The sequence below is a fragment of the Aegilops tauschii genome, chromosome 5 (genome assembly GCF_002575655.3).
Source record: "Aegilops tauschii subsp. strangulata cultivar AL8/78 chromosome 5, Aet v6.0, whole genome shotgun sequence".
NCBI lineage: Eukaryota > Viridiplantae > Streptophyta > Magnoliopsida > Poales > Poaceae > Aegilops > Aegilops tauschii.
The window spans coordinates 10,748,101-10,775,654 of NC_053039.3; the positions used below are offsets into that span (position 1 = coordinate 10,748,101).

General features: G+C 43.4%; 1 protein-coding gene and 1 pseudogene across 2 annotated transcripts; one reads left to right on the forward strand and one right to left on the reverse strand.

Moving 5' to 3' along the window:
• The window catches only part of LOC141022470 (uncharacterized), a 179,670-nt pseudogene that overhangs the window by 68,667 nt on the left and 83,449 nt on the right, over positions 1–27,554 (forward strand).
• LOC109787431 (receptor like protein kinase S.2) lies at positions 6,617–15,072 on the reverse strand. 2 transcript variants are annotated; one of them, XM_020345981.4, is made up of 12 exons: positions 14,950–15,072; positions 14,498–14,684; positions 11,509–11,669; positions 11,133–11,388; positions 10,799–11,027; positions 10,530–10,707; positions 10,212–10,436; positions 9,370–9,510; positions 8,159–8,417; positions 7,860–8,082; positions 7,516–7,672; positions 6,617–7,415 (listed from the first exon to the last, which is right to left on the reverse strand). In XM_020345981.4, exons 3-12 carry the CDS (start codon positions 11,638–11,640, stop codon positions 7,254–7,256), a joined length of 1,962 nt encoding a protein of 653 aa, XP_020201570.1. In that variant the 5' UTR covers positions 11,641–11,669; positions 14,498–14,684; positions 14,950–15,072; the 3' UTR covers positions 6,617–7,253. The 2 variants fall into 2 exon arrangements, with proteins under 2 accessions (XP_020201570.1, XP_020201573.1); XM_020345984.4 differs by lacking the exons at positions 9,370–9,510; positions 14,950–15,072 and having other exon boundaries at positions 14,498–14,653.

Consider the following 27,554-nt stretch of genomic DNA (forward strand, 5'->3'; position numbering starts at 1 on the left):
AAGCTCGCCAAAAGGGGCAATTTTGGACTGTTGGTAGGACATTCCTCAGAACTAGCCCATTTCTTTGGATCCAGATACTGCAACATCCTAGCGTAACCACTTCCATTCCAAAGTGGGAAGCTAGTTCTGCTTTGGCAAGCAGAGTTTCCCCCCCAAAAAAACAGAGTTACCTCTCTTTTTGATAGGTATCAGAGTATTTCAACATCTTTGAGCGTAGTTGCAATCCCAAAGCAGATGCAAAAGGGTTTCTTCTGACCGCTGATTGCAGTTTGGGCGGACATAATCGTCCAGATGCATGCCCCTTCTCCTTAGCATATCTCTAGTATTAGCTCTGTCATGTGCGACTAGCCAGAAGAACATTTTGTGTTTGAATCTGCCAGAGCTGCCCCAGATGTGACTGAAGAAGATGTGCCCCCCTTGGTTTCCAAGCAGATGTCTGTACAATTTCATGGAGGAGTATTTGCTGCGTTGCCCCACGCAATTCCAATTATCCTTTGCCAGGGAATTAAGTGTAGGAATGAGATCACTGAGTTGAAGAAGTTGCTCATGGACTTGTACAGATAATGGCAGATGAAAGTTGTCAGTCCAATCTTGTTGTTCAACAAAGCCTTGGATTGAAATGAAGCTATGTTAGGCAAAAGAGTGAAGATGGGGAAAATTTTGATGCCGTGGTTCAGCTGTCCAAGTGTCAATCCAGAGATGAATGGATGTCCCAGACTGAACTACAAACTTGCAAGCTTGCCTGTAGACTGGAGCAGATTAATGTGGGCCTTCCACCAAAAGGGTCCTTCCTTTTTATCTGAAGGCAAAGCAGAGGAGTAATAAACTTCCCAAATAAGATTAACCCAAGGCAGCTCCTGAGATGTTGTGGCGTTCCTCATAATTCTTTTAAAAATTGTATGTAGTACTAATTGGCAAAGTGGGTTGTAGACTTGTCGGGGGTTCGTGCCTTCGTGGCACAGTTCTGCTAGTGATGTAGCACTAGTATGGTGTGTGGTATATCAAAGTAGTTTATCTATACCTAATAATAAAAGGGCTTTTGCTTCTGGCGGTACGTCACCGAAATCGCCCCAAAGTTGCAAAATATTACCCACCGATGTCACTTTTTTAGGGGCCCACGGATGTCAACTATAAGTGACACAAAATGTTTCACACAGGCGAATCCTCGTCTGGGCCGGCCCATGCAGTAGGAACCTTCTATACCGTGTTCTGCACGCTGGGAGAAGACATACAACACCTGTTTGAGCCAGCCCATATCCGGGTTACCTGTTTCTTAAATATCATTTTTTTCGTCTTTGTTTTTTTTTCTATTTTAAATAATTTGGGACTTCGACAAGTTCCGTTTTTTTTAAATCAGAAGTTAGAAATAAAATGTTTAATAATTCATAAATATTTGTGGATTCTGAAAATGTTCGCAATTTTAAAGAATGCTTGCAAATTCAAAAAACGTTTTCAATTTTGGACACAAATGTTCGGGAAATCAAAATATGCTCATGATTTTTTAAAACTATTTTGTATTAAAAAATGTTTTCAATTTTGGACACAAATGTTCGGGAAATCAAAATATGCTCATGATTTTGTTAAACTATTGTTTATTAAAAAATGTTAATGAAATTGAACAAAAATTTTCCAAATCAAAAAGTGTTCATCAATTGAAAAATATCTTGAAAATTCAAAATTGTTGGTGACTTACAAAATAGTTTATTTGTGCATAAAATGTTCGCCGATTCAAAAAATGATCTTGCATTTCAAAATATGTTTGTCAATTTAAAAAATTGTTCCACCAATTTCCAAAAAAAAAATGTTCATCGATTCTAGAAATGTTCGCCTATTCAAGAAATATGTTTTAAAAAATGTTCATTTTTTTAAAAAAATGTTTGCAAATAGTATCAAATGTTCACGAATTAAAAAATGTTCGTCAATCTGTAAAAATGTTCACGGATTTAGAAAATGATCGTGATTTCAGATATGTTTGCGGGTTTAAAAGATGTTTGTGATTTTCAAATTTTTTTCATGATTTCACGAAAATGAGAGTGATAATGTATCTCAGTGGTGCAACAAAATATGATCATGGACATTGGAGATTATGATTTTTTTTCTCCCGTTACAACGCACCGGTCGTTTTGCTAGTGAAGCCGAAGCATGGAAGATTGGAGGCCCTTTCAATATTTGTTTTTCAAGTATTTGTAATTTTAGTTTTAAATGTAGATTTTCAACTACTCCCTCCGCTCACAAATATAAGATGCTTTCAACTTTTCCTGAATCAGATGTATATAGACATATTTTAGTGTGTGTTTTTACTCATTTCAGTCTGTATATAATCTATATTAAAATACCCAAAACATCTTATATTTATGAACGGAGGGAATACTTATTTGCGCACATATTGAAATCCAAAATAGTAACATACATTCGTATAATTCACGGATATTACAAATTCTTTGTTTACAAGTTAACTTATTCAAATTCAAATGGGAAGATTCAAATGAAGTAGAGGTTATGCCCTATGTCGCCAACCCAATTGTCCCTGTCAGTGCAAGACACACCGTGCCAGAGCCCCGTCTTGGCATCACGCGTGAGATGGCTGACCTTGCTGTGCAATGCTGCACAATGGCCAGGGATCTCTGCAAGGCTCTCGTGCTTGAACACCTTACAAAATACCCAAAACATCGTATCCGTGCTGCGCAGAAACAACAGAGCTTATGGACGTCTTTTCCAATCGAACTCAAAGTTTACGGCGGAGCCCGTGAGAAGTATAGCTGGCCAAACGGGCCGTGCTAACCGGGCCGACCCGGTAGCACGCAGGAACGACACGACCCAGGCACGGCACGGCCCGGGCTAAACGGGCCAGGCACGGCATGCGTCACGCGATGATCCATGCCTGGGCCTGGAGGCTGGGCACGCGGACAGGCACGGCACGGCCCGTTTAACTTTTTTTGGAATATATAAATAAATGTGTCCTATATAAATACCTAGTACTTAATATGTTCAATAATTTTGTAGTGCATGCGTACATTTGTAATGCTCTAATATATTTCTTTCTATTTCTTTTAATCTTTTAGTATTTCTAGAGCATAGCTTGTACTCTTTTACTTCTTTGAAATGGAAGGTTTTAATGAGGCAAGCGCTAATAAAACTCTAGATTCATCCCACATAACACTGTACGTTCTTTTGCACTTTTCTACATTTTTTTGACATTTTTTGGACTTTTTTTGCTATACAGAGGGGAAAACGCGCCAGCCGAGGTAAATATGCGCCAGGCGGCCCAGCGTGCCATAACAGGCCGGCGTGCCTGGGCGTGCCACGTTCCGGCCCAGATAGGCTGCGAGCTCCCGCCCGTGGGCCGGCACGGCACGGCCCGGCTAATAATCGTGTCGTGGCGGGTCGTGCCATGCCAGGCACGATTGCCGCGGGCCGGCCGTGCCGGGCCGTGCTGGCCCGTTTGGCCAGGTATAGTGAGAAGGGCCTCATAATAAGTAAGTTAAAAGGCGACAAGACAAACCTCTCCTTCCATGCCACCATCGGAAATGGAGATGTTGGAGTATTTAACCAAAAACTACCACATTTCACGGAAACGTGACAGAAAACTACCACTTTACGATTTTGTGCGGAAAACTACAGATTTGTCCTAATCCATGGCAAAAAACTACCAAGTGTCGAAACCGGCCGCTTCGCCCACGCTAAGCACCAAATTGACCAGCCGGTCCCACGTTTCAGGTGCCACGGTGGCCAACCGCCGCCCGCCGCGCGTTAACGGCCGTTAACGGCGCGTCCGCAGTAGAAAACGGCTGCTGTCGGTCGGCCAGGTCAAGACCTGATCCAATCCATTCCCCTCTCGCGCTTCACTCTCTCCCTCCTCTCCCTCTGTCCTCTGTCTGACCTAGGTGGCGGCCGCCATGGCGTCGGTGAATCCGGACGGTGGCGGCGGCGATATGGGTGGCGGAGACGTCGGCGGCGACGACGGCGCCGGTGGCACAAGTTTGGACGCTGTGGGCTCGTTCTCTGAAGTGGATAACTGGTTGGGGAGCAGCAGCTACGCGACGCAGGTAGGGTTTCAGCAGCCGGAGGCACCGCTCGCCCAGTCATCGCCGGCGCCTGGATGTCATCTCAAGACTTGGTTTTGGAGCTTTCCCACAGTTAGTAAACCCTGCCTGCGTCGCGTAGCTGCTGCTCCCCAACCAGTTATCCACTTCAGAGAACGAGCCCACAACGTCCAAACTTGTGCCACCGGCGCCGCCGTCTCTCCCACCCATATCGCGGCCGCCACCGTCCGGATTCACCGACGCCGTGGCGGCCGCTACCTAGGTCAGACAGAGGACAGAGGAAGAGGAGGGAGAGAGTGAAGCGCGAGAGGGGAATGGATTGGACCAGGTCTTGACCTAGCCGACCGACAGCAGCCGTTTCCGACCGCGGACGCGCCGTTAACGCGCGGCGGGCGTCGGTTGGCCACCGTGGCACCTGAAACGTAGGACCGGCTTGTCAGTTTGGTGCTTAGCGCGGGCGAAGCGGCCGGTTTCGACACTTGGTAGTTTTTTACCACGCATTAGGACAAATCTGGTAGTTTTCCGCATAAAATCGTAAAGTGGTAGTTTTCTGTCACGTTTCCGTGAAATGTGGTAGTTTTTGGTTAAATACTCGAGATGTTGGGAAGACTACTCTGGCTAAGGCTGTGTTCAATGTCCCCTAAAAAAAGGCTGTGTTCAATGAACCCACAGTATCGGAGGATTTTGATATACTATTGTGGGTCTATGTCGCTGCCTATTGTTTTTTTCGAAACGGAAGCTGTCTATTGTGGGTTATACACGCAATGTTGGAGTCCTTACTAGGGGACAATCATTGAAACATCAAGGGCCTGACGGAGCTCCAGGGCATTCTAGAATTAGCATCGAAGTCGAAACGAGTTCTACTTGTTCTGGACGACATGTGGGAAGATGGATAAGCCGAAAAGGAAAAATGGGACGGGCTGTTGATTCCACTGCCTGCCAACGACGTCCAGGGGAATAAAATCCCGGTGACAACTCAGAAGCCATCCGTGGCCAAGTTCATTGGAGCAACATACAACGTTGATCTGTATGGTCTAAAACCGACTGACTTTTGGCAATTTTCCAAAGAATGTGCATTCAGAGATTCGAACTACAGAGGAGAACGGAGCCTTGAGAAAATTGGGCGAAAGTAAGGGTAATCCTTTGGCAGCAAAGAGTGTGGGCAGAGTACTCAAAAGGAGGCTTGATGTTGAGTACTGGACACGAGTTTTGGATAACAGTGAATGGAAGCACCAAAATGATGAAAATTGATATCATGCCAACCTTGATGATCAGCTACATATATCTACCAGTCAACCTCCAGGCTCCAGCCTTGCTTCTCTTACTGTGCTCTGTTCCCCTAGTACAATAGATAGATACGAGAAAGAACGTCTGGCCAATATCTGGATAGCCCACGGATTGATATGTTGCACTGACACGCATAGACGACTGGAAGACATTGGGAGTGAATTTTTCGATGGTCTGGTCGAATGGGGATTTCTCCAAAAGGAATTTGAATCGGGAAGGTTTCTTACCATGCATGATCTCATTCATGATTTGGCACAGAATGTTTCATCTGATGAGAGCTTCAGCACAGAGAACAATGAGCCTAGAGCTGCATCACGGCTTGTCCCGTCATGTCAGCATAATCACGGCTTGTCCGTCATGGGGTGGGGGTGGGGGTGGGGGTGGGGGGATAGCGTGGACCGACAAAGTGCTGGTGAAACTGTACGTTGAGCCGAAAGATTATGAGTGTGTTTGGTTTGGGAATGAGGTGGAAAAAATGGCATGGTTCCATTTCATTAGAATGGGTTGGTTTTGTCCTTATGTTTGGCAGGAGCAGTTTCGAGGAATGGAATAGTTACATTTTGGTGTTCGGTTCGAGAGATGGAATGGAATAAAATTGTTCATCTCACTTCATTACATTGATTCATACCGAATTACTCCCTCCGTTCCTAAATATTTGTCTTTCTAGAGATTTCAACAAGTGACTACATACAAAGCAAAATAAGTAAACCTACACTCTAAAATATGTCTACATACATCCGTATGTTGTAACCATTTGAAATGTCTAGAAAGACAAATATTTGGGAACGGAGGGAGTAGATTTTTGATAGAAACCTAAACTGATTGCTGAGCACTTGATTACATCACTTATAATGAACAGATGTACTTGACGCTGCAGTACAGAACACCCACGGAACACTGAATGCTGAATACAGAAGGATAGATGCACAGAATACACAAGGCCAGATGCACTTAAGCTGCAGTATATTGATTCTGGAGTTCAGGTCCTGCAAAAAACACCCACGGCGAATGTGACTGCACACCACGGGCTCCTCGGTCCGTGCGATGAATTTGTGCAAAAATTTGGGACCAGTTAGTGCAAAAATTCGATGCAACAATGAATTTGCCTGTGGTCCCTTCAAAATCTCAAACTGGGGGAAAAACATCATGTTACCAAGAAAGTTTACCAATTTAACTTTTTGGATCGAATGAAACTCAAATGTGTCCAAGAAAATCACAGAAGGTAACAAATGTTTCAAAAACAAATATCACAGAAGGTGGCTGCTAGCACTACAAATTTACTAGTAGTTGGCAAGAGAAAATTAGTTGTCATGGAATCGCATACAGTAAAACAGTTTATGTTGCCTTAACGGTTAGTAAATTGATTACTGCGTTGGGGTAGCAAAAGCTCTGCTTTTACACTATATATACAAGGGGGGGGGGGGGGGGGGTAAAACTGTACAAAGGCCAAATTCAGGAATAAAACTGTACAAAGGGTGCAAAGAAGTGGAAGAAAAGGCTCGACTAGCAGGTCGAGATCAACACGAATTAGGCAAAGGCGGAAACGCCATGAAGAATTCTCCGGTTACGCTCTACCTCCAAATATGTCAAGCAACCACTGAAGCCAGAGCACTCCTTAATCTTTTGGGAGATGCGCATGACTTGTTAATCTCTGCGTATTAGCGTCTCTTCAAGGGACAATCTGAATGGCACATAGATGCCCAGATCCATGTTAGAGCATGGACGGGCTGGAACGATGCTGACACTAGCTGCTCCATGTTTCAGCAACCTATTTCTGCAGGTACACGTCCATACCGCTGCAACTTCGCCAAGAGCCACACGGCCGCGCACATGCAGCATTTCTTGCCTCTATATATATGGATCACGCTGCAGCGGTGGTTTTGTCTCCGGCATCAATCAGCATCAAATTAAGGCCGCAGTTTACTAAGTCATATTGAGTTCTTCGACAATCTCGGTTATACTGGGCCTCTTTGCTCGATCGTCCTCCACACATCTTAACGCCATCTCGATGCATTTCTGAACCTCCAGTAATGCTTCCGTCGACATTGCATTTGCCTGCACCCGGCTGGACCAGTTTCCGGTAACCTGCAACAGTGGAAATAATGGTGCCACACGCGGAAATAAGACACGGACCGAAAAATGATAAATGATAGGACTGAGATACCTGCTTTTATTTTGTTCTTACATGTTCAACGAATTCCTTGGGAGACTTATATACACATTTGAAATTGTAGTAGCCCTCTGCTCCTGCTATTACTTGTATGATTATAATACCCAGGCTGAACACATCAAACTTCGAGGAGATTTGTAGCCCGTACGTGTACTCTGGTGGCATGTATATACTGCATGCATGCACACGGTGTCAAATAAAAAAAATTGTATGAAAATCTACAGTCGCCTAGCAAAGAAACTGAAACTGATAACATGAAAATGAAAGCGAATCCAGTGACATGATTTTTATTCACACAATGACCTATGTTTCTGGACGCAGGTAGTATATTTTACGAGGTATATCATATATCAACTTACCGTGTTCCTGAATTTGTTTTTGTGACAAATGTTCCCATTGAACCAAGAAGTCTTGACAAGCCAAAATCTCCAATTTTTGGTATCAGGTCCTTATCCAGCAATATGTTTGCAGGTTTTAAGTCCAGATGGTAAATAGGATCTTTGGATCCCGTGTGAAGATGCTTTAAACCCTGACATATCCCTTTAATTATTCTGTAACGTGCCTCCCAACTTATTAATTCATCTGTACAAGCAAACATAATTTTATCCATGCACATTAACATAGAAAAATTAAGTATAGAGGGTTGTCATGTATATACCGGAAAGAAGCTCCTCAAGGGTTCCACCCTGCATGTATTCCAAACATAGAGCTATTTCTTGCTCGTCAGCAACAACAAATCTCCCTTGGTACTCAACAACTTTATCTCGTATTTCATAGCAGTAGCCAACCAATCTTATGATATTTTGATGTTGGGCCCTCATAAGATTCAGAAGCTCATTCTTAAAACCAGCTTCGACTAGTTCGGGCTGGTTGTACAGTTTCTTCACGGCAATCACTTCCCCGTTATCAAGTACTCCCTGTTCAAAATCCCATGTTTAAAAGTAATAATGCAAGGGTTCAGGTAGCTAGTGTAGTGGTGGCATCTGTTTAAAAGTATTATTTTTTTCGTAAAATGCGCTTAATTTTCCTCCCAGCAACCTTTCCACCAACTGATGCACATATAACTTTGCGGTTGTAAAGTAGAAGATACAAGTAAATAATCATACTTCACACAAAAGCCTTAGAAACTACTCCCTATCCACCACAAACAATTATACGCTGCTTACAAAAATTAACGGGAGAGGAAATTACTGCCTTGGTGCTGCACTTGTATCCTGTAACATGGCTGGCTAAAATGTCACTCTCTCATATCTCCTCACCTTCACACAGCATTTTAAATATACCTTTTTGGTGGGCTTTGTGCTGATCATGGGCATGCTGTGCTTTCGCCAGTAGCCTAGAATGTTCCTTGGCTGAATTCTAAACCATAAATTATTCTGTCGTGTGTGCGGCAACCCAGAGTGAATGTTTGCCAAAGGAAACAAGATGCGTCCCTAAAATGTTTAAAATAAATTGTTGTTTTGTTCAAATAGTGTCTTGCTTGATGTTGTGGTGCCATACCAGCATGCCGCTAAGCTAATTCATTCATTTGGCGTATACTCGAAGCAGAACATCATTTGCATCTCATCGGTTTACACATATCCTTCTTTGTGCTCTACAACTTTGTTTCGCATAGTAGCCAGTTAATCTGACAATATTTTCATGTCCAAACGTGTAATCTAACTCATTTTGGAAACGATGATGGTCAGGCAACCCTGTGTCCTCCTTAAAATCTTCACAACAAGTTTTTTTTCCCATCCTCAGAGTCCCTATTTTTTAGGATCCAACTCTAGGAATATAATCGATTCTTAGTTTGTTGACCAGAGGCGTTACAGTTAGGTGTATACTCAAAAAATGTAAACGCTAGTTGACCATAGTAGGAGTATATACCTTGTAAACCCTTCCATACCCACCCGTGCCAAGTAATTGCTTTTCAGAGAAACCATCTGTCATGCGATGGAGTTCCTCGAACGTCATTGCCCTCAGCTCAGTAGCATGCATGCTTTCAGCTTCAGCAAGCCCTTGGTAAAACTATCAAGATATCAGGGAGATGTATATATGTATAAACTCATTGAACATAATTCAAACATTTTTTCTTTTCATCAAAGGTATAAAACTATTGGAATTACTATCACTGACGATGACTCCAAGTCAGCTCGCTCCCGCAGTGTCGTCATTGTCAATGCTTTCTAGCAACCCCTTCACTTGGAAACCTGAATCCCGCTTCACCAGCAGTTCCCCTCCTCGGCGCCCGCACTCCACCCCCAATCTCATCAAATCTCTCCATGAGAGATTGGGCACCGAGTGCGGCGTCTCCACTTCCTTTCCCCTCGCGTGTCGGCGGCTGAACGTGCCAGCAGCGATCTTGATCCATCAAAGGCCACACAGTTTCTCGCCAGCTTCAGGAAGGAGGGGTTTCACCTCAGAGGATAGAGAGTGGCAGAGCAGCACTGGAGGTGAGGCTCTGGCCCACCCGGTGGGTGCTGGAGAGCGGTGGGGTTTGGGGAGGTCTAGGTGAGAGCAAACACAAGTCATTTTTTCAATCGCTTCCCACTTTTGTCACTATTTTCTACAAAAATATTATATCGTCATGGTGTACTACTATAAGCTAAGCGCATGTATTGATAAGCCCTAAGCTGATAAATAAAGGGAGCACAAAATGTCAACAGCCATGCCCAAAATTAGCGAGTCAACATATATGAGTATATACAAAGGTTATTTATATACCGTACCAGCTTGTGTATAGGTGGTTTCGGATCTTCCTTTAACATCTGCTCCATCTTAGAATCTAGTTCCTTGAGCTCACCCATGATTTCTCTTACGTAAGGTCTTTTGTCTCGTTCATCCTCCACACATTGCATTGCCAATTGAATACATGTCGTTACTCCTAGCAGGTCTGTTCTGTCCCATCTATAACCTTGGGATGTCTGCATATTTGTCTTCCAATATTCTTGTACCTGTCAAGTTGCATTCAATATATATTGTGTTATCTACCACTCGCATCGAAAGCAAGGAAAACAAAACAAAAAGGAACAGAGAAATTATCTTACACTCTCAATAAACTCTTGTTGAATTTTTGGGGAAAAATTCGGACGATGACGCGCGTCCCAATAATCGTCATAGCCCTTTTTCCCAGCCATCATGTGGAAAATTATGACTCCGAGACTGAACACGTCAGTCTTTGGTGACACCCCACGACTGTCTCTGTATTCTTGTGGCATGAACCCACTGCATGACAACATATATATGCTCAGTAAATATTTATAAACCGAACTGGGTTATATATCTACACATGAGCCGTATACATATATTAACTTACATTGTTCTCCTCATAAAGCTTATTTGGTGGGTATATGAACTACCAAAGAGCTGGGGTAAACCAAAATCTCCTATTTTGGGTACCAATTCTTCATCCAGCAATACATTTTCCAGCTTTAGGTCCAGATGGAAAAGCTTACGTTCTCCTCCTTTGTGAAGGTGGTGCAGGCCCTCGCAAGTCCCAGTGATTATTTTGTAGGTTGTCCGCCAATCATGTATGCATGAGTCGTCTGCATAAGGGGAAGAAAACAATGTCATAGCATGGCGTAATCATATTTCATCAACTGCAACCTAAATGGTATAGCATATTTGAGGTACATCACCATGCATCATACCAGAAATATGCTTGGCAAGGCTTCCTCCCTTCATATATTCAAAGCAGAGTGCCCTTTCTATTACTTGAGACCAAATTAATTGTCCCTTGTATTCCACATCTCTACATGATATCTCATAGCAGTAACCAATCATCCGTATGACATTTTTATGCCGAACCTTCTTGAGGTTACGAAATTCATTTTCCAATGCCTCATCATCAATTCCATGGATGGGAAAAAGCTTCTTCACAGCTATTTCTTCTCCATTAAGTAATCCCTGTTTATTGATCAAGGATTGGTTGGTTGCTAGATAGGGGTACCAATATTCATCCAGTATTTACAGAAAACATTGTATGATAAGTTCTACAACAAAAATTATATATGTAACTATACATACCTTGTAAACTTCTCCATAGCCACCAATACCAATTTTCATGTTTTCCGAAAAATCATCTGTGATTGTTTTTAACATATCGAAACACATAGGCGGTGCATCCGACGAGGACATTTTCTCCATTAAGTACTGCATTGGACGTCGTTATTTTTTTCCAAGAGAGCCTTCAGTAAGACAATATATATGTATCTTAGATTTAATATTCACCAACAACAGTTGTGGCTGGAAATTAGTAAAAGTAGTCTAATACCAAAGAATACCAAAACCACTATATCTCGAAGAGTTTTTGCCTCCAGGTTTACCCACTTGTGTGAATGTGACTTCTTGATCAGCTGGATGGTGACACGTGTATTATTTTGGTAGATTACCGTGTAGAATCACGCGGTGGCCGTAGACCTTCGATGAAAATTTTGTTAACTGATTCGCATTTTCGCGTGTGCACTTGGGGTGTCTTTAGCGATTTTGGTTCAGATGATTGTTTGATCTTGAAAGCAACCTATGGGCGTTTGGGCTGTTGATGCATTTTTTTTTTGGGATGTGGCTGTGTACAAATGCATGTGTGGGCATATATGCATCGGCTAAATTTTTTGAACGTCCTTGCTTCACTGCCGTGTGCTTCTAGCCGTTTATGTTGTAATTAAGTCGGCCATGCGGTGTGTTGGTTTCCAGTTTTGCTTTCGTCGTCGGGAACAGACAAGAAACAAGCAAATCGATGCTCAGCAAAGGAACATGGGCAAATCAGTCACCACATGCATGCAGACCAATCAGAACACATTGCTTGGATATGCGGCCGACCAATAGCAGTCTGACGAAGCGATGATCGGGGGATGGGCAACTACGTCAAGTTACAAGGCACATGCGCAGGCAGCGAGACGGGCAACTACATCCAATTACAAGACGACAGAGGGATATGGCCAAGACAGCCACCGCACCGCTCGGGCGCGATTCTAGGCTAGATACAGGACATTCCTTCTCTCTCCCTCGCATGTGCGCTGCATGCATCCCGTCCAATCCACCGCTTTCGTTGCTTTCTTATCTACCTCACCGCTTACTTCTTTCTTATCTCTTCTTCTTCTAGATGCCTCTGTGGCTTACCACCCTTGATGATCGAGGTGTTTTCCGGAAGATTCCGGTTGAATCATCCACCGCCATAAGCATCTATAAATCTCTCCTTCCTCTTCTCTGTGGTCATCACTCGCTTTTGCATCTCAACCGAAGCACCACCGAGAAATAGCGTCGGCACAAAACATCGAGCCTCTCTCCGCTTCTCTCGTGTGGGATGGAAAGGAGCTTCGTTTACCACCTCGCCGGGCATGGCCCTCCCTCCTAGGCTCCTCCTTTCTTCGACGTGCAGTACGGAACAAGCTCGGCCATCGCGAGCAGTGGAGCCGCGCTCCAAGGTTCAGAGTGGCTTCCCGCGGGCTCTCCCCACGCTGCACCTCCGGACTTGCCGGGAAGGAGCTGCGTCCAGCCTCCGTCGCTGCTACTCTGCCGAGCGAGAAACTGCATCATTGTCGCTACCATGTGGAGGTTGTCGATGTCCACCATGGGACAGCGAGGTGTTCGACGGCCGACGGGCACGCCTACGAGCTGGTTCCACTTGGGCGCCTCAAAGACATGGGTGACCGCCGGCGACGTGTCCCTGGCGTCGCTGGACGCGATCGCTTCCCTGGAGTAGTTGGCGACGGTGCACGAGATTGGCGGCCTGCTTGGCTCGGTCACTTCTCGGTGATAGTAAAAGAAGGACAAAATTATTAACTACATACGGTGTATATATAATTCTGACTATTTGCGTCTCTTTACTACTTCATCATAGGAGCTAATCCAATGGGAGGCTACACCAGATGATCTAATCTGGCAATGACTCGCACCACGTTCGGCAAAATAAATCATCCCTACTAGAGATGTGTCATCGTGTATTTCCCTGTTTGTTCACATGCATCATCCCCCATCTTTTTTTTCCTACATCCATAGTTTTTCATGCGATCATCTGGCATCCCAAAATAACAACACTTATTACAAAGAAGAAACATAATCCATATAACCGCACCGTATCGACGGGCGCGGCGTGCCGCAGCGCGGGGGTAAGCTAGTTATATCCATAGACATACAGCTGGTGCTTGTCTTGTGAATCCTAAATATATCATGATGGATACTATTTCTGCAGTGACCAGCAAAATAACTGGAATAAAATAAACTTCATCGGTCAGGAAAATCCCTAAGCTAGGCAAGCACCACATAAGCGAGAATCCCACTTCACGACCCGGTTGGATTTAGCAACAAATTTCCAGTCTAGAAATACAAATATTTCTGTTTTCAATGGGAAACTGGTTGAGATAATCTACTAGCTATTTCCAAATAACTATAAGACTTCAAAGAGTTTGTGCAGCCAAATAGCAGTATATCACTCCAGCTAAACAAACATCTACGGAACAGAAAGACCGACATGCTATCTCCAAATAGCATTAGTGTACACTGAAGACACATATGCAAGTACTAGTGAGCTGTGAGGATCCAATATGGGATAGAAAGAAGATCATAGTTATGACTAGAACAGCTTTCTCTTTGATACAAGCATCTAATATGGGATAGCAAAGTCAGTAGATCTACCCGAAGTAGCATGAATAGAAATGCAAATCTTGCCTCAGGGCCACCTCTAACATGCTAATCACTGGCAATTATAGAGATAACATTGGGAGAAGCTGCACATCACTAATCTCGGGTACAGTCTACCAATAATTATCGATCCATATTGCTGGGATTGCAGCTGGAGAATGGAGAGAATAAACAAAACAGGGAAACTGAAGTGGCCAAGATACAAATCGGCAGATGCACGTCCAACAACTTGCTCCGGACCCAGTCGCCGTCCTCGTCCATGCCCAGGAACTTAGAGAGAGATGGGCGGCGATGGGAACCGGCGATGAGGGGGGAGGAGAGAGGGGAGGAGCCGTTGGGGAGAAGCAGATAGGGGAGGAGAGGAGCAGACGCTTACTGGAAGAAGGCCAGGTCCCCGGCGGCGGCGGCGGCGCGCGCGGGGACGCCTTCACATTAACAACTGGACAGATCTCTAGCTGGAGGAATCAAACATGTTCTCATTAGGAACCCTATAAGGTATATACACTATGGAGATTGGTCCTGACCTGAGATTAAAGAAGTCCTTCTCCATCTAATTACCATTTCTTAGGCTGGTCATAGTGGGGAGTAACTTATACTAGTGTCATGCATATGACACTAGTCTAAGTTACTACCTCTATAATGTAAAGTAGTGTTATAGGTTGCTTCATTTATTAGCTCATAGACTCATTTTGACTCGGGAAACGCTATGTTATAGTAACATATTATGTTACCACAAACACCTTTTTCCTCATTAAATACTTGCCACGTAAGTAAAATTGTCTTGAGATGTGTTAAGTTACTACCTAAGTTACTCCCACTATGGCTAGCCTTATTTTCTAGAGAAATTTCTTGGCAAGATGACAAAGTAGTGGTCCTCCCGCGTCATTGCTAGCTTGACTTAAGAACTAAGGCCCTGTTCATTTCAAAGGATCCTAAACCATAGGAAAGTATAAAAGTGTTGGAATAGGGAAGCCTTGTAGGTACAATACGGAGGAATTGAAAATAGAACAAAGAAACAGTAGCTAAGCGTTGTGGACGTCGGATGGATAAGAGAGGGTTGCGGGAAGTTGTACCAGTACCAACCACGCATTAGCAGAGCCATGATAATTTTTTATTCACATGCTAGCCATTCTTCCTCACGCATGGACCCACCCTAGCATATTTTATTTAGCTTATCAGTGGGTAGCCTCGGGCTTCCGCAAAAAAAAAAGGTCAGGGCAGATTTGTTGATTCCTATGGAATCGTCACTGTTAGCAATCCTTTCCTCTGATGTACTTAGTAAATTCCTTTGTACCGAATACAGCAAAGGGAAAAGAAACCATGGAATCCACAATTTTTTTGGAATGTCTAGAAATCCTTTGAAGCAAACGGGGCCTAACTAGTGGATGTGTGATTGGAATTGTCTAAATGTATTTTCTTTTGTGACTTGGTTGTTCCTCCTTCTCCCCCCTTCAAGTGTGGAAAGATTGAGCCTCTACCCATATCACTAATCCAACTATTAAAGCAAGCTTCATCTTTTTGTAGTATTCCTCTACTGACTTGGTGCCTTGTATGAGAAGTTGGAGCTTCCTGAAAAGGTCACGAGTGTAGTGGTGTGGGCATAAATTTTGCTCTCATGACTTCCTTCATGGCATTCCAAGTTTTTTTTTGAACTTTGTCATTCCAAGTGGTGACATTGTCTTCTCCTTGTTCTCATCTTCTCTCAATGAGTTGTTCCCACCATATGAAAGCATACTCGTTGAACTTGAGGGATGCCATAGCGATCTTCTTATATCTTTATCATAGTTGTATAAGTGGAAGATCTTGTCCACTTTGAGTGCTCATGATAAGAAGTGCATACTTTTTTATTTACAGTGTTTTTATGATGCGTTTTTCTGATATTTTTCTAGTCAAGTTACATTATCCCCTGTGCCAGTTACAGAGAGCCAAATTGGAATGTCCCTCGCGAAGACACCGTCCAAATCTCCCACAAAGTCAATGACGAAACCTCCCAAAAAGTCATGCCGAAGAGGAGGAAACTCCATCTATAATATTTGTTTTAGTCACGAGAGAGAGTTATTTTGTGACGCTGTTATATGAAACTTCTTTGTTGTCAAGTTTGCGACATTTGAAGTTATTTTGTCAATAATTTTGTGAGACGTAAAATCACTTGGACTGCAAAAGATGGTCATGCATAAACTACCTATTAAGCCTTTTCCTCAATGCCACACTCTAGGGGACACTTTAAACAACTATTTTGTCATTTTAAGATATCGTGTGTTTGAATCAAAATTATGTGTGTTTTCATATATCTGGCCGTACCATAGCTGCCGGATTGTTGCATACACTAGGCACCACTTTTTTAACATGGGAAGGGACCGGAAGGTCCCAGAGCTGGCATTACTTGACAAAAGTTTTACAACACCGTGTAGAGGATCACAAAGGAAAACAAAATTATAACTAAGTCCTCCTACTTTACATACAAGACCCCAGAAGAAGAAACAAGAGCGCAATCGGGTGCATCCAGTACTGCTCTGTCTGTTCACACTTAAAATTGTTGCATCTCTGTTTAACTTTACAGCCCCCAAAGCAGGGGCGTCTAACGATTTGCCACACTGAAGTGCTTTACACAGGATTACTAACGCAAGACTTATGCCCGACGGGATTACAAGCCACACATATTAAACAAACTAGGTAATCGAATGGTGTAGGAACGTTGTCGTGTGTGGATCGTGCATGGAATCATCATGTGCATAGCAGTGCTCTTTGCCACAACCTCGCCTGAGCCAGCAACCCGTACATTCGGCTATGTTCTCACGATAGTCCTCCAGAACTCCGAAGCCTGGGTCTGATTCCAGTTAGGCTTCTTCCTCAGCTCTCAAACCGTCAGCATATGTCCGGACCACGGAAGTCATCCAACGCAAATCTATATCGGTCTACGTCGCAGCCCGGATACACTTTCTTTCTCAATTTGAAAACAAAGTGAGGGTGCGGTTGTCTGAGCAGCAGCCATGTAGTACTCCGACACCCCCGGGCTGCCCAATCCCCCATCCCGTCCCCATTTACTTTCACTCCGCCCCTAAGCACCAAGAAAATACGACCGGGGTGTAAACGGTGGAGGGGGCACCGCACACGGTTAGACAATGTTCTTGTATGTTGGACGCCCCCTCCCTCATATATATAGGTGGGAGGGAGAGGGGAGAGGCCAAGGGGCGCCCCAAGTAGGTCTGAATCCTACTTGGGCTTGCCCTAGGCCCCCCCTTTCCTTCTTTTGGCACTAAGGGGAAGGAAGGGGGAGGTGGCGCCCCCCCCCCCTCCTTTCCTTTCTCCCACAAGGGGGGGGGGGGGAAGGCAGGAGGAGGTGGCGCCCCCCTTTCCTTCTTCTAAGGCCGGCGGCCAGGGAGAGGGCGCGCCAGCCCCTCTGTAGGCTGGTGTGTGCCTCTTATTGGCCCATTAGGCCCATAGACCTCCCGGAACCGCTTCCGGTGATCCGATGACTACCCAGTGCACTCCGAAACTATTCCGGTGTCCGAATACCATCGTCCTATATATCAATCTTTACCTCTCGACCATTTTGAGACTCCTTGTCATGTCCGTGATCTTATCCGGGACTCCAAACAACATTCGTCACCAAATCATATAACTCATATAACACTATATCGTCAATGAACGTTAAGCGTGCGGACCCTACGGGTTCGAAAACTATGTAGACATGACCGAGACACCTCACCAGTCAGTAACCAATAGCGGAACCTGGATGCCCATATTGGCTCCTACATATTCTACGAAGATCTTTATCAGTCGAAGAATTTATGTAATTCCCTTTGTCCATCGGTATGCCCGAGATTCGATCGTCGGTATCTTCATACCTAGTTCAATCACGTTACCGGCAAGTCTCTTTACTCGTTCCGTAATACATCATCCTGTAACTAACTCATTAGTCACTTTGCTTGCAAGGCTTCTTATGATGTGTATTACCGAGAGGGCCCAGAGATACCTCTTCGATACTCGGAGTGACAAATCCTACTCTCGATCTATGCTAACTCAACAAACACCTTCGGAGATACCTGTAGAGGATCTTTATGATCACCCAGTTACGTTGTGATGTTTGATAGCACACAAGGTATTCCTCCGGTATCCGGGAGTTGCATAATCTCATAGTCGGAGGAATATGTATTTGACATGAAGAAAGCAATGGCAATAAACTGAACGATCAATATGCTAAGCTAACGGATGGGTCTTGTCTATCACATCATTCTCCAAATGATGTAGAATGATGTGATCCCGTTCATCAAATGACAACACATGTCTATGGTTAGGAAACTTAACCATCTTTGATTAATGAGCTAGTCTAGTAGAGGCTTACTAGGGACACTGTGTTTTGTCTATGTATCCACACATGTATCAAGTTTCCAGTTGATACAATTCTAGCATGAATAATAGATATTTATCATGATATAAAGAAATATAAATAACAACTTTATTATTGCCTCTAGGGCATATTTCCTTCAGTCTCTCACTTGCACTAGAGTCAATAATCTAGATTACAATGTAATGATTCTAACACCCATGGAGTCTTGGTGTTGATCATGTTTTGCTCGTGGAAGAGGCTTAGTCAACGGGTCTACTACATTCAGATCCGTATGTATTTTGCAAATCTCTATGTCTCCCTCCTTGACTTGATCACAGATGGAGTTGAAGCGTCTCTTGATGTGTTTGGTTCTTTTGTCAAATCTGGATTCCTTCGCCAAGGCTATTGATCCAGTATTGTCATAAAATATTTTCATTGGACCTGATGCACTAGGTATTACACCTAGATCGGATATGAACTCCTTCATCCAGACTCCGTCATTCGCTGCTTCCGAAGCAGCTATGTACTCCGCTTCACACGTAGATCCCGCCACGACGCTTTGCTTGGAACTGCACCGACTGATAGCTCCACCATTCAATATAAATACGTGTCCCGCCACGAAGCAACTATTGAATGGTGGAGCTGTCAGTTGGTGCAGTTCCAAGCAAAGCGTCGTGGCGGGATCTACGTGTGAATCGGAGTACATTGCTGCTTTGGAAGCAGCGAATGAAGGAGTCTAGATGAAGGAGTTCATATCCGATCTAGGTGTAATACCTAGTGCATCGGGTCCAATGAAAATCTTTTGTGACAGTACTGGAGCAATAGCCTTGACGAAGGAATCCAGATTTCACAAAAGAACCAAACACATCAAGAGACACTTCAACTCCATCCGTGATCAAGTCAAAGAGGGAGACATAGAGATTTGCAAAATACATACAGATCTGAATGTAGCAGACCCGTTGACTAAGCCTCTTCCACAAGCAAAACATGATCAGCACCAAGACTCCATGGGTGTTAGAATCATTACATTGTAATCTAGATTATTGACTCTAGTGCAAGTGCGAGACTGAAGAAAATATGCCCTAGAGGTAATAATAAAGTTGTTATTTATATTTCCTTATATCATGATAAATATATATTATTCATGCTAGAATTGTATTAACCGGAAACTTGATACATGTGTGGATACATAGACAAAACACAGTGTCCCTAGTAAGCCTCTACTAGACTATAGCTCTTAATCAAAGATGGTTAAGTTTCCTAACCATAGACATGTGTTATCATTTGATGAACGGGATCACATCATTAGGAGAATGATGTGATGGACAAGACCCATCCGTTAGCTTAGCATAATGATCGTTAAGTTTTATTGCTATTGCTTTCTTCATGACTTGTACATATTCCTTTGACTATGAGATTATGCAACTCCCGGATACCGGAGGAATACCTTGTGTGGTATCAAACGTCACAACGTAACTGGGTGATTATAAAGCTGCTCTACAGGTATCTCCGAAGGTGTTTGTTGGGTTGGCATAGATCAAGATTAGGATTTATCACTTCGAGTATCGGAGAGGTATCTCTGGGCCCTCTCGGTAATGCACATCACTATAAGCCTTGCGAGCAATGTGACTAATGAGTTAGTTGAGGGATGATGTATTACGGAACGAGTAAAGAGACTTGCCAGTAACGAGATTGAACTAGGTATGAAGATACCGACGATCGAATCTCGGGCAAGTAACATACCGATGACAAAGGGAATAACGTATGTTGTCATTGCGGTTCGACCGATAAAGATCTTCGTAGAATATGTGGGAGCCAATATGAGCCTCCAGGTTCCGCTATTGGTTATTGACCGGAGAGGTGTCTCGGTCATGTCTACATAGTTCTCGAACCCGTAGGGTCCGCACGCGTAACGTTCGATGACGATTTGTATTATATGAGTTATGTGATTTGGTGACTGAATGTTGTTCGGAGTCCCGGATGAGATCATGGACATGACGAGGAGTCTCGAGATGGTCGAGAGGTGAAGATTGATATATTGGATGATAGTATTCGGACACCGGAAGTGTTCCGGAGTGTATCGGGTACATATCGGAGTACCGGGGGGTTACCGGAACCCCCGGGGGAAGATATGGGCCATATGGGCCATAGGTGGGAGGCAAACCAGCCCACAAAGGGGTGGCGCGCCCCCCACAGGGAAGGAGGCCGAATTGGACTAGGGGAGGGGGCGGCGCCCCCCTTTCCTTCATCCCCTCTCTCTCATTCCCCCTTTCCCCCTCCGGTAAAAGGAAAGGGGGGGGCGAATCCTACTAGGAGCCCAAGTAGGACTCCTCCTACTTGGGGCGCGCCTAGGGCCGACCTCCTCCCCCTCCCTCCTTTATATACGTGGGGAAGGGGGCGCCTAGAACACACATCAATTGTTCCAAGCCGTGTGTGGCGCCCCCTCCACAGTTTACGCCTCCGGTCATATTCACGTAGTGCTTAGGCAAAGCCCTGCGTGGATCACTGATGACCCACAAGTACATGGGATCAATTTTAGCTCTTTTCTATAAGTAAGAGTGTCGAACCCAACGAGGAGCAGAAGGAAATGACAAGTAGTTTTCAGTAAGGTAATGTCCGCAAGTGCTGAAATTGTGAGTAGCGTAGTAGTTTGATAGCAAGATAATTTGTAACGAGCAAGTAACGATAGTAGTAACAAAAGTGCAGCAAGGTAGCCCAATCCTTTTGAGGCAAAGGACAGGCCAAAACGGTCTCTTATGATAAGCAAAGCGTTCTTGAGGGTACATGGGAATTTCATCTAGTCACTTTCATCATGTTGGTTTGATTTGTGTTCGCTACTTTGATAATTTGATATGTGGGTGGACCGGTGCTTAGGTGCTATTCTTACTTGAACAAACCTCCTACTTATGATTAACCCTCCCGCAAGCATCCGCAACTACGATAAAAGTATTAAGAATAAATTCTAACCATAGCATTAAACTCTAGGATCCAATCGGTCCCTTACGGAATAGTGCATAAACTGGGGTTTAAGTTTCTGTCACTCTCGCAACCCACCATCTATTTAATACTCCACAATGCATTCCCTTAGGCCCAGATATGGTGAAGTGTCATGTAGTCGACGTTCACATGACACCACTAAGGGAATCACAACATACATACTATCAAAATATCAAACACATATCAAATTCACATAATTACTTGCAACATGATTTATCCCGTGACCTCAAGAACAAAGGTAACTACTCAGAAATAATAAACATGCTCATGATCAGAGGGGTACTAAATAGCATCATGGATCTAAACATATAATCTTCCACCAAATAAACCATATAGTAATCAACTGCAAGATGTAATCAACACTACTAGTCACCCCCTAGCAACAATCTATAGTTCCGGTAACAAGATTGAATACAAGAGATGAACTAGGGTTTGAGATGAGGTGGTGCTGGTGAAGATGTTGATGGAGATTGCCCTCCCCAAGATGGGAGAGTTGTTGGTGATGATGATGACGATGATTTCCCCCTCCGGGAGGGAAGTTCCCCCGGCAGAATCGCTCCGCCGGAGGGCAAAAATGTTCCTGCCCAAGTTCCGCCTCAAGACGGCGGCGCTCCATCCCGAAAGTCTTCCTCTTATTTTTTCTAGGTCAAAATGACTTATATACCAGAAGATGGGCACCGGAGGTGGGCCGAGGAGGCCACAACCCACCAAGGCGCGCCAGGGGGGACCTGGCGCGCCCAGGTGGGTTGTGCCCACCTGGTGGCCCCCTCTGGTGTTTATTGGCTCCAGTATTTCTTAAATAATCCACAAAAAATCTCCGTGAAGTTTCAGCTCATTTGGAGTTGTGCAGAATAGGTGGCATGACGTAGCTTTTTTCAGGTCCAGATTTCCAGCTGCGAGAATTCTCCCTCTTGGTGTGTACCTTGCAAATTATGGAGAAAAGGCATTAGAATTACTCCAAAAAGCATTATTATGGATAAAAACATCATAAATAACAGCAAGAAAACATGATGCAAAATGGACGTATCAAGTCCCCCAAGCTTAGACCTCGCTTGTCCTCAAGTGAAAACCGAAATCGAGAAACATGTCCACATGCTTTGAGAGAGAGGTGTCGATAAAAACAAAATACGGACATAGAAGCATCATGTTGATTATTATAACAGCAACAAATTTAAACATAAAACTTTTATCATAGAACTTTTATCATACACTTCCATGAATAAGTGATAGTTCATCACACAATCGAAGTATAAAGCAAAAAATCTATTAGAAACCAACAAACTATGTTCTGAGTCAACTTTGCAACTACAATTCATCATCTTTTCAGGAAGGGTCACGTGTTGGAGCCTTTAGGCAAGTCCACATACTCAACCATCATATAGCCTTCTATGATTGCTATCACTCACCGAGTACACATGAGCAAAACGTTTCAACCGTACACATAGAAAGATAGGGGCTTATAGTTTCGCCTCCCAACATACTCACCTCAAGGGTGATGTCAACAATACTAACTCATGCTATCTATATTCAACTGGACATATGTGCCTAGATCTTTCCTCACCACATGATTCTTGCCAAAAGAGAAAAATAAAAGGAATAGAAGGAAAACTTTGACTCTTTGCATAAAAGTAAATACATAAAAGTAAAAGATAGGCCCTTCGCAGAGGGAAGCAGAGGTTGCCATGCGCTTATTTGTTTGCATGCTCAACCCTTAGTGCAAAAGAACATCACGTTACATTGCCCCTTAAGATGACAACCTTTATTATGCAGTCTGTCGCTTTTATTCTTTGTCATCCAAGTTCGTGCAACGCTCAATTTTCTCTTACACTAAAAGATCTCACATATTTAGAAGCAATTTTTATTGCCTTTTTGCACCGATGACAACTTACTTGAGGGATCTTGTTCAATCCCTAGGTAGGTATGGTGGACACTTGAAAAAGATTTGGGTTTAGGGGTTTTTGGATGCACAAGTAGTATCTCTACTTAGTGCGGAATTTTTGGCTAGCAAAGATAGGGGGCAAGCACCACATGTTGAAGGATCTATGACAATATGACTTCTATGTGAATATAAACAAACATAAACCATTACGTTGTCTTCCTTGTCCAACGTCAACAATTTTGGCATATAATATATTGATGAGGGCTCACAATCACAAAAGATTTCTAGGATAGTATATTTATATGTGAATCTTCCCTTCCTTTATTAATTATTTCATGAGTTGCATCACTGACCAATGCTATGTTTGTCAATCCCTAATAAAATTTTCTTACTTATAATTTTCCTTATGTGGTGCTATCACCTACCATAGGATTAGTATATGATCGTATTGGTTTATTTCCTTTCTTTTGTTTGCTCTCTTTCTATTTTTCTTTTCTTTATTTGCAACATGAAAGCAAAGAAAATAAAAACTCAAACTAACTTTATTATATAACTTGCACACGATAACAATGATAGATCACTAAGCAAACTCTCAAAGAAGAAAAGATCAAACTAAACTTTATTCATCTAAGGAAAAGATTCAACTAAGATAAGTAAAAGCAAAAAGATAGTGGGATGATACGATATCGTGGCACCTCCCCCAAGCTTAGCAGAAGCCAAGGGGAGTGCCCATACCCGATACTCAGTTCTCCTTTGGTGGTGAAGAAGGTGATGGTGGTGATGAAGCGATCCTGTCCTTAAGGGTCAAAAGATCCTGCAGCCGACGGATGACGGCGTCTGTAGGCTCCTCCCTCTTCGTCTCAATCTTCATCAGCCAAGCATCTTCTTCCATGTTGTTGGAGGAGCAGGAAGACATGATGCCTGGCTTGATAAATCTGACCAGAAACAGCAAGAAAAGATAACAAAGGATTTCTTCGCGATATGGTGGTTAACCGGTTATGGAAGTATATATAGAATTTTTATCTTGCAGGACAAGTATACAGAAGAAAAAATGGAGTCCGGGAGGTGCCCTAGGTGGGCACAACCCACCTGGGCGCGCCAGGCATGCCTGGCACGCCCTGGTGTCTTGTGCCCACCAGGGGACGCTTCCTGGAAGTTTCTTTATTCCCAAAATTCTAACTTGTTCCAAAACTGACAAAAAATAATTTTGCAGATTTTTCGGAGTCTGTTTACTTACCGTACCACGTACCTCCTTATTTTGACGATTCTGGAGTGTTCCGGAAGGACACTTTTATGTGTTCTTCCGGTGTCAAAGTTTGGATAATATTACTTTCAACATTAATAGGCATACCTGAGATATAATGCTTTATTCGTTGCCCGTTGACAACCTTCGGGTTAGTGCCTTCGAAATTATTTATTTTGATGGTTCTAGACCGGTAAACCTCCTCGATGACATAGGGGCCTTCCCATTTTGGGAGGAGTTTGCCTGCAAAGAATCTAAAACGAGAGTTGTACAAAAGAACATACTCTCCGACTTTAAACTCATGTTTTTGAATTCTTTTGTCATGCCACCTTTTAACTTTTTCTTTGAATAACTTTGCATTTTCATAAGCTTGGGTTCTCCATTCATCTAATGAGCTTATATCAAATAACCTCTTTTCACCAGCAAGTTTGAAATCATAGTTGAGTTCTTTAACTGCCCAGTATGCTGATACGTCTCCGTCTAATCTATAATTTTTGATTGTTCCATGCCAATATTCTACAACTTTTACATACTTTTGGCAACTTTTTATACTATTTTTGGGACTAACATATTGATCCAATGCCCAGTGCTAGTCCCTGTTTGTTGCATGTTTTTTGTTTCGCAAAAATCCATATCAAACGGAGTCCAAATGGGATAAAAACTTACGAAGATTTTTTTGGAATATATGTGAATTTTGGGAAGTGGAATCAACGCGAGATGATGCCCGAGGGGCTCACGAGGGTGAGGAGCGCGCCCCAGGGGGTAGGGCGCGCCCTGGGCCCTCGTGGCCACTCTGTAAGGCGGTTGGTGCCCTTCTTTCGCCGCAAGAAAGCCAATATCCGGATAAAAATCGTGTCAAAATTTCAGCCCAATTGGAGTTACGGATCTCCGGGAATTTAAGAAACGGTGAAAGGGCAGAATCAGGGAGCGCAGAAATAGAAGGAAACAGAGAGAGAGAGAGAGATCCAATCTCGGAGGGCTCTCGCCCCTCCGTCGCCATGGAGGCCATGGACCAGAGGGGAAACCACTCTCCCATCTAGGGGGAAGGTCAAGGAAGAAGAAGAAGAAGGGGGGCTCTCTCCCCCACTCTCCCGGTGGCGCCGGAACGCCGCTGGGGCCATCATCGCGACAACAATCTACACCAACCACTTCACCGCCGTCATCACCAACTCTCCCCCCTCTATGAAGCGGTGTAACCCCTCTTTTACCCGCTGTAATCTCTACTTAAACATGGTGCTCAACGCTATATATTATTTCCAATGATGTATGGCTATCCTATGATGTTTGAGTAGATCCGTTTTGTCCTATGGGTTAATTGATGATCGTGATTGGTTTGAGTTGCATGTTTTATTATTGGTGTTGTCCTATGGTGCTCTCCGTGTCGCGCAAGCGTGAGGGATCCCCGCTGTAGGGTTTGCAATATGTTCATGATTTGCTTATGGTGGGTGGCGTGAGTGACAGAAGCACATACCCGAGTAAGTAGGTTCTTTGCGTATGGGAGTAAAGAGGACTTGATGCCTTATAATGCTAGGGTTGGGTTTTACCTTAATGATCTTTAGTAGTTGCGGATGCTTGCTAGAGTTCCAATCATAAGTGCATATGATCCAAGAAGAGAAAGTATGTTAGCTTATGCCTCTCCCTCAAATAAAATTGCAATAATGATTACCGGTCTAGTTATCGATTGTCTAGGGACAAATAACTTTCTCGTGACAAAAAGCTCTCTACTAAAACTAACTTAGTTGTGTCTTTATCTAAACAACCCCTAGAATTTATTTACGGGCTCTTTATTATCTTGCAAATCTATCCAACAGCACCTACAAAGTACTTCTAGTTTCATACTTGTTCTAGGTAAAGCGAACGTTAAGCGTGCGTAGAGTTGTATCGGTGGTCGACAGAACTTGAGGGAATATTTGTTCTACCTTTAGCTCCTCGTTGGGTTCGACACTCTTACTTATGGAAAGAGGCTACAATTGATCCCCTATACTTCTGGGTTATCAAGACCTTTTTCTGGCGCCGTTGCCGGGGAGCAATAGCATGGGGTGAATATTCTCGTGTGTGCTTGTTTGCTTTATCACTAAGTAATTTTTATTTTCTATTCTAAGTTGTTCTCTATCTTTAGTTATGGATATGGAACACAAAATACCAAAAAAATTAGGTGTACTTGCTACTCATGGAGATGGGGAGCCTCCTAAAACCCTCGATGCTCATTATGTGAAAGACATTATGCACTACTTTAATAATCCTGAGAAAACCCCATTTAGTTATATAATGGGAGACACGTTGGATCAACGTGAATACTTTAGGGATTATCGCTTGACTCAAAAAGGGAAACTATTATGGGATCAAATTCATATGTTGCATTGGTATGCTCGGCAACTATGCTTGAGATATGATTATACTTGTTGCTCTAGGATGAAGGCTCCACACCTTCCCTTTTCATGCAGATTTAATGATAATAAAACCTTGGCTTCTTATGCTAGAGGTATATATGATTACTATGACATGGAACGTATAGAAGAATTTGTTGCTTTTAAGGGTGCATGTGAAATTGAATCTTTGTTTAAAGAGTTTGAAGATTTTGATGATTCAGTTTATAGACCTAAAAATTTAGCTATCCTGAAATATTACTATGAGAATTATAAATACAATTATGATATTGATGAATTTATTGAGAAAGTCTCCACTGTCCGAGAAGAGACTAATATTTTGCAGGAGTCTACGGAAGAAGGAATTGACGAAACGGTGAGCTCATTGGATGAAAAAGATGATGAGGAGAGCGAAGAACAAAAGGAGGAAGATCGGATTAGCTACCCGTGTCCACCTTCTAATGAGAGTAACTCTCCAACTCATACATTATTTAATGTCCCTTCGTTCTTACCGAAGGATGAATGCCATGATAATTGCTATGACCCCGTTGATTCGTGTGAAATATCCCTTTTTGATGAACTTGATGCTTGCTATTCTTGTGGCCAAGATGCCAATAT

What these genes read in the sequence shown, in the direction of transcription:
- LOC109787431 (XM_020345981.4), bottom strand. Translation starts at nt 11,640, where the DNA reads ATGCAGTACTTAATGGAGAAAATGTCCTCGTCGGATGCACCGCCTATG. An exon ending in GCTATGGAGAAGTTTACAAG is followed by an intron (nt 11,389 to 11,508) that starts GTATGTATAGTT and finishes ATCAATAAACAG; the next exon opens with GGATTACTTAATGGAGAAGA. An exon ending in AACAAGAGTTTATTGAGAGT is followed by an intron (nt 10,437 to 10,529) that starts GTAAGATAATTT and finishes GCAACTTGACAG; the next exon opens with GTACAAGAATATTGGAAGAC.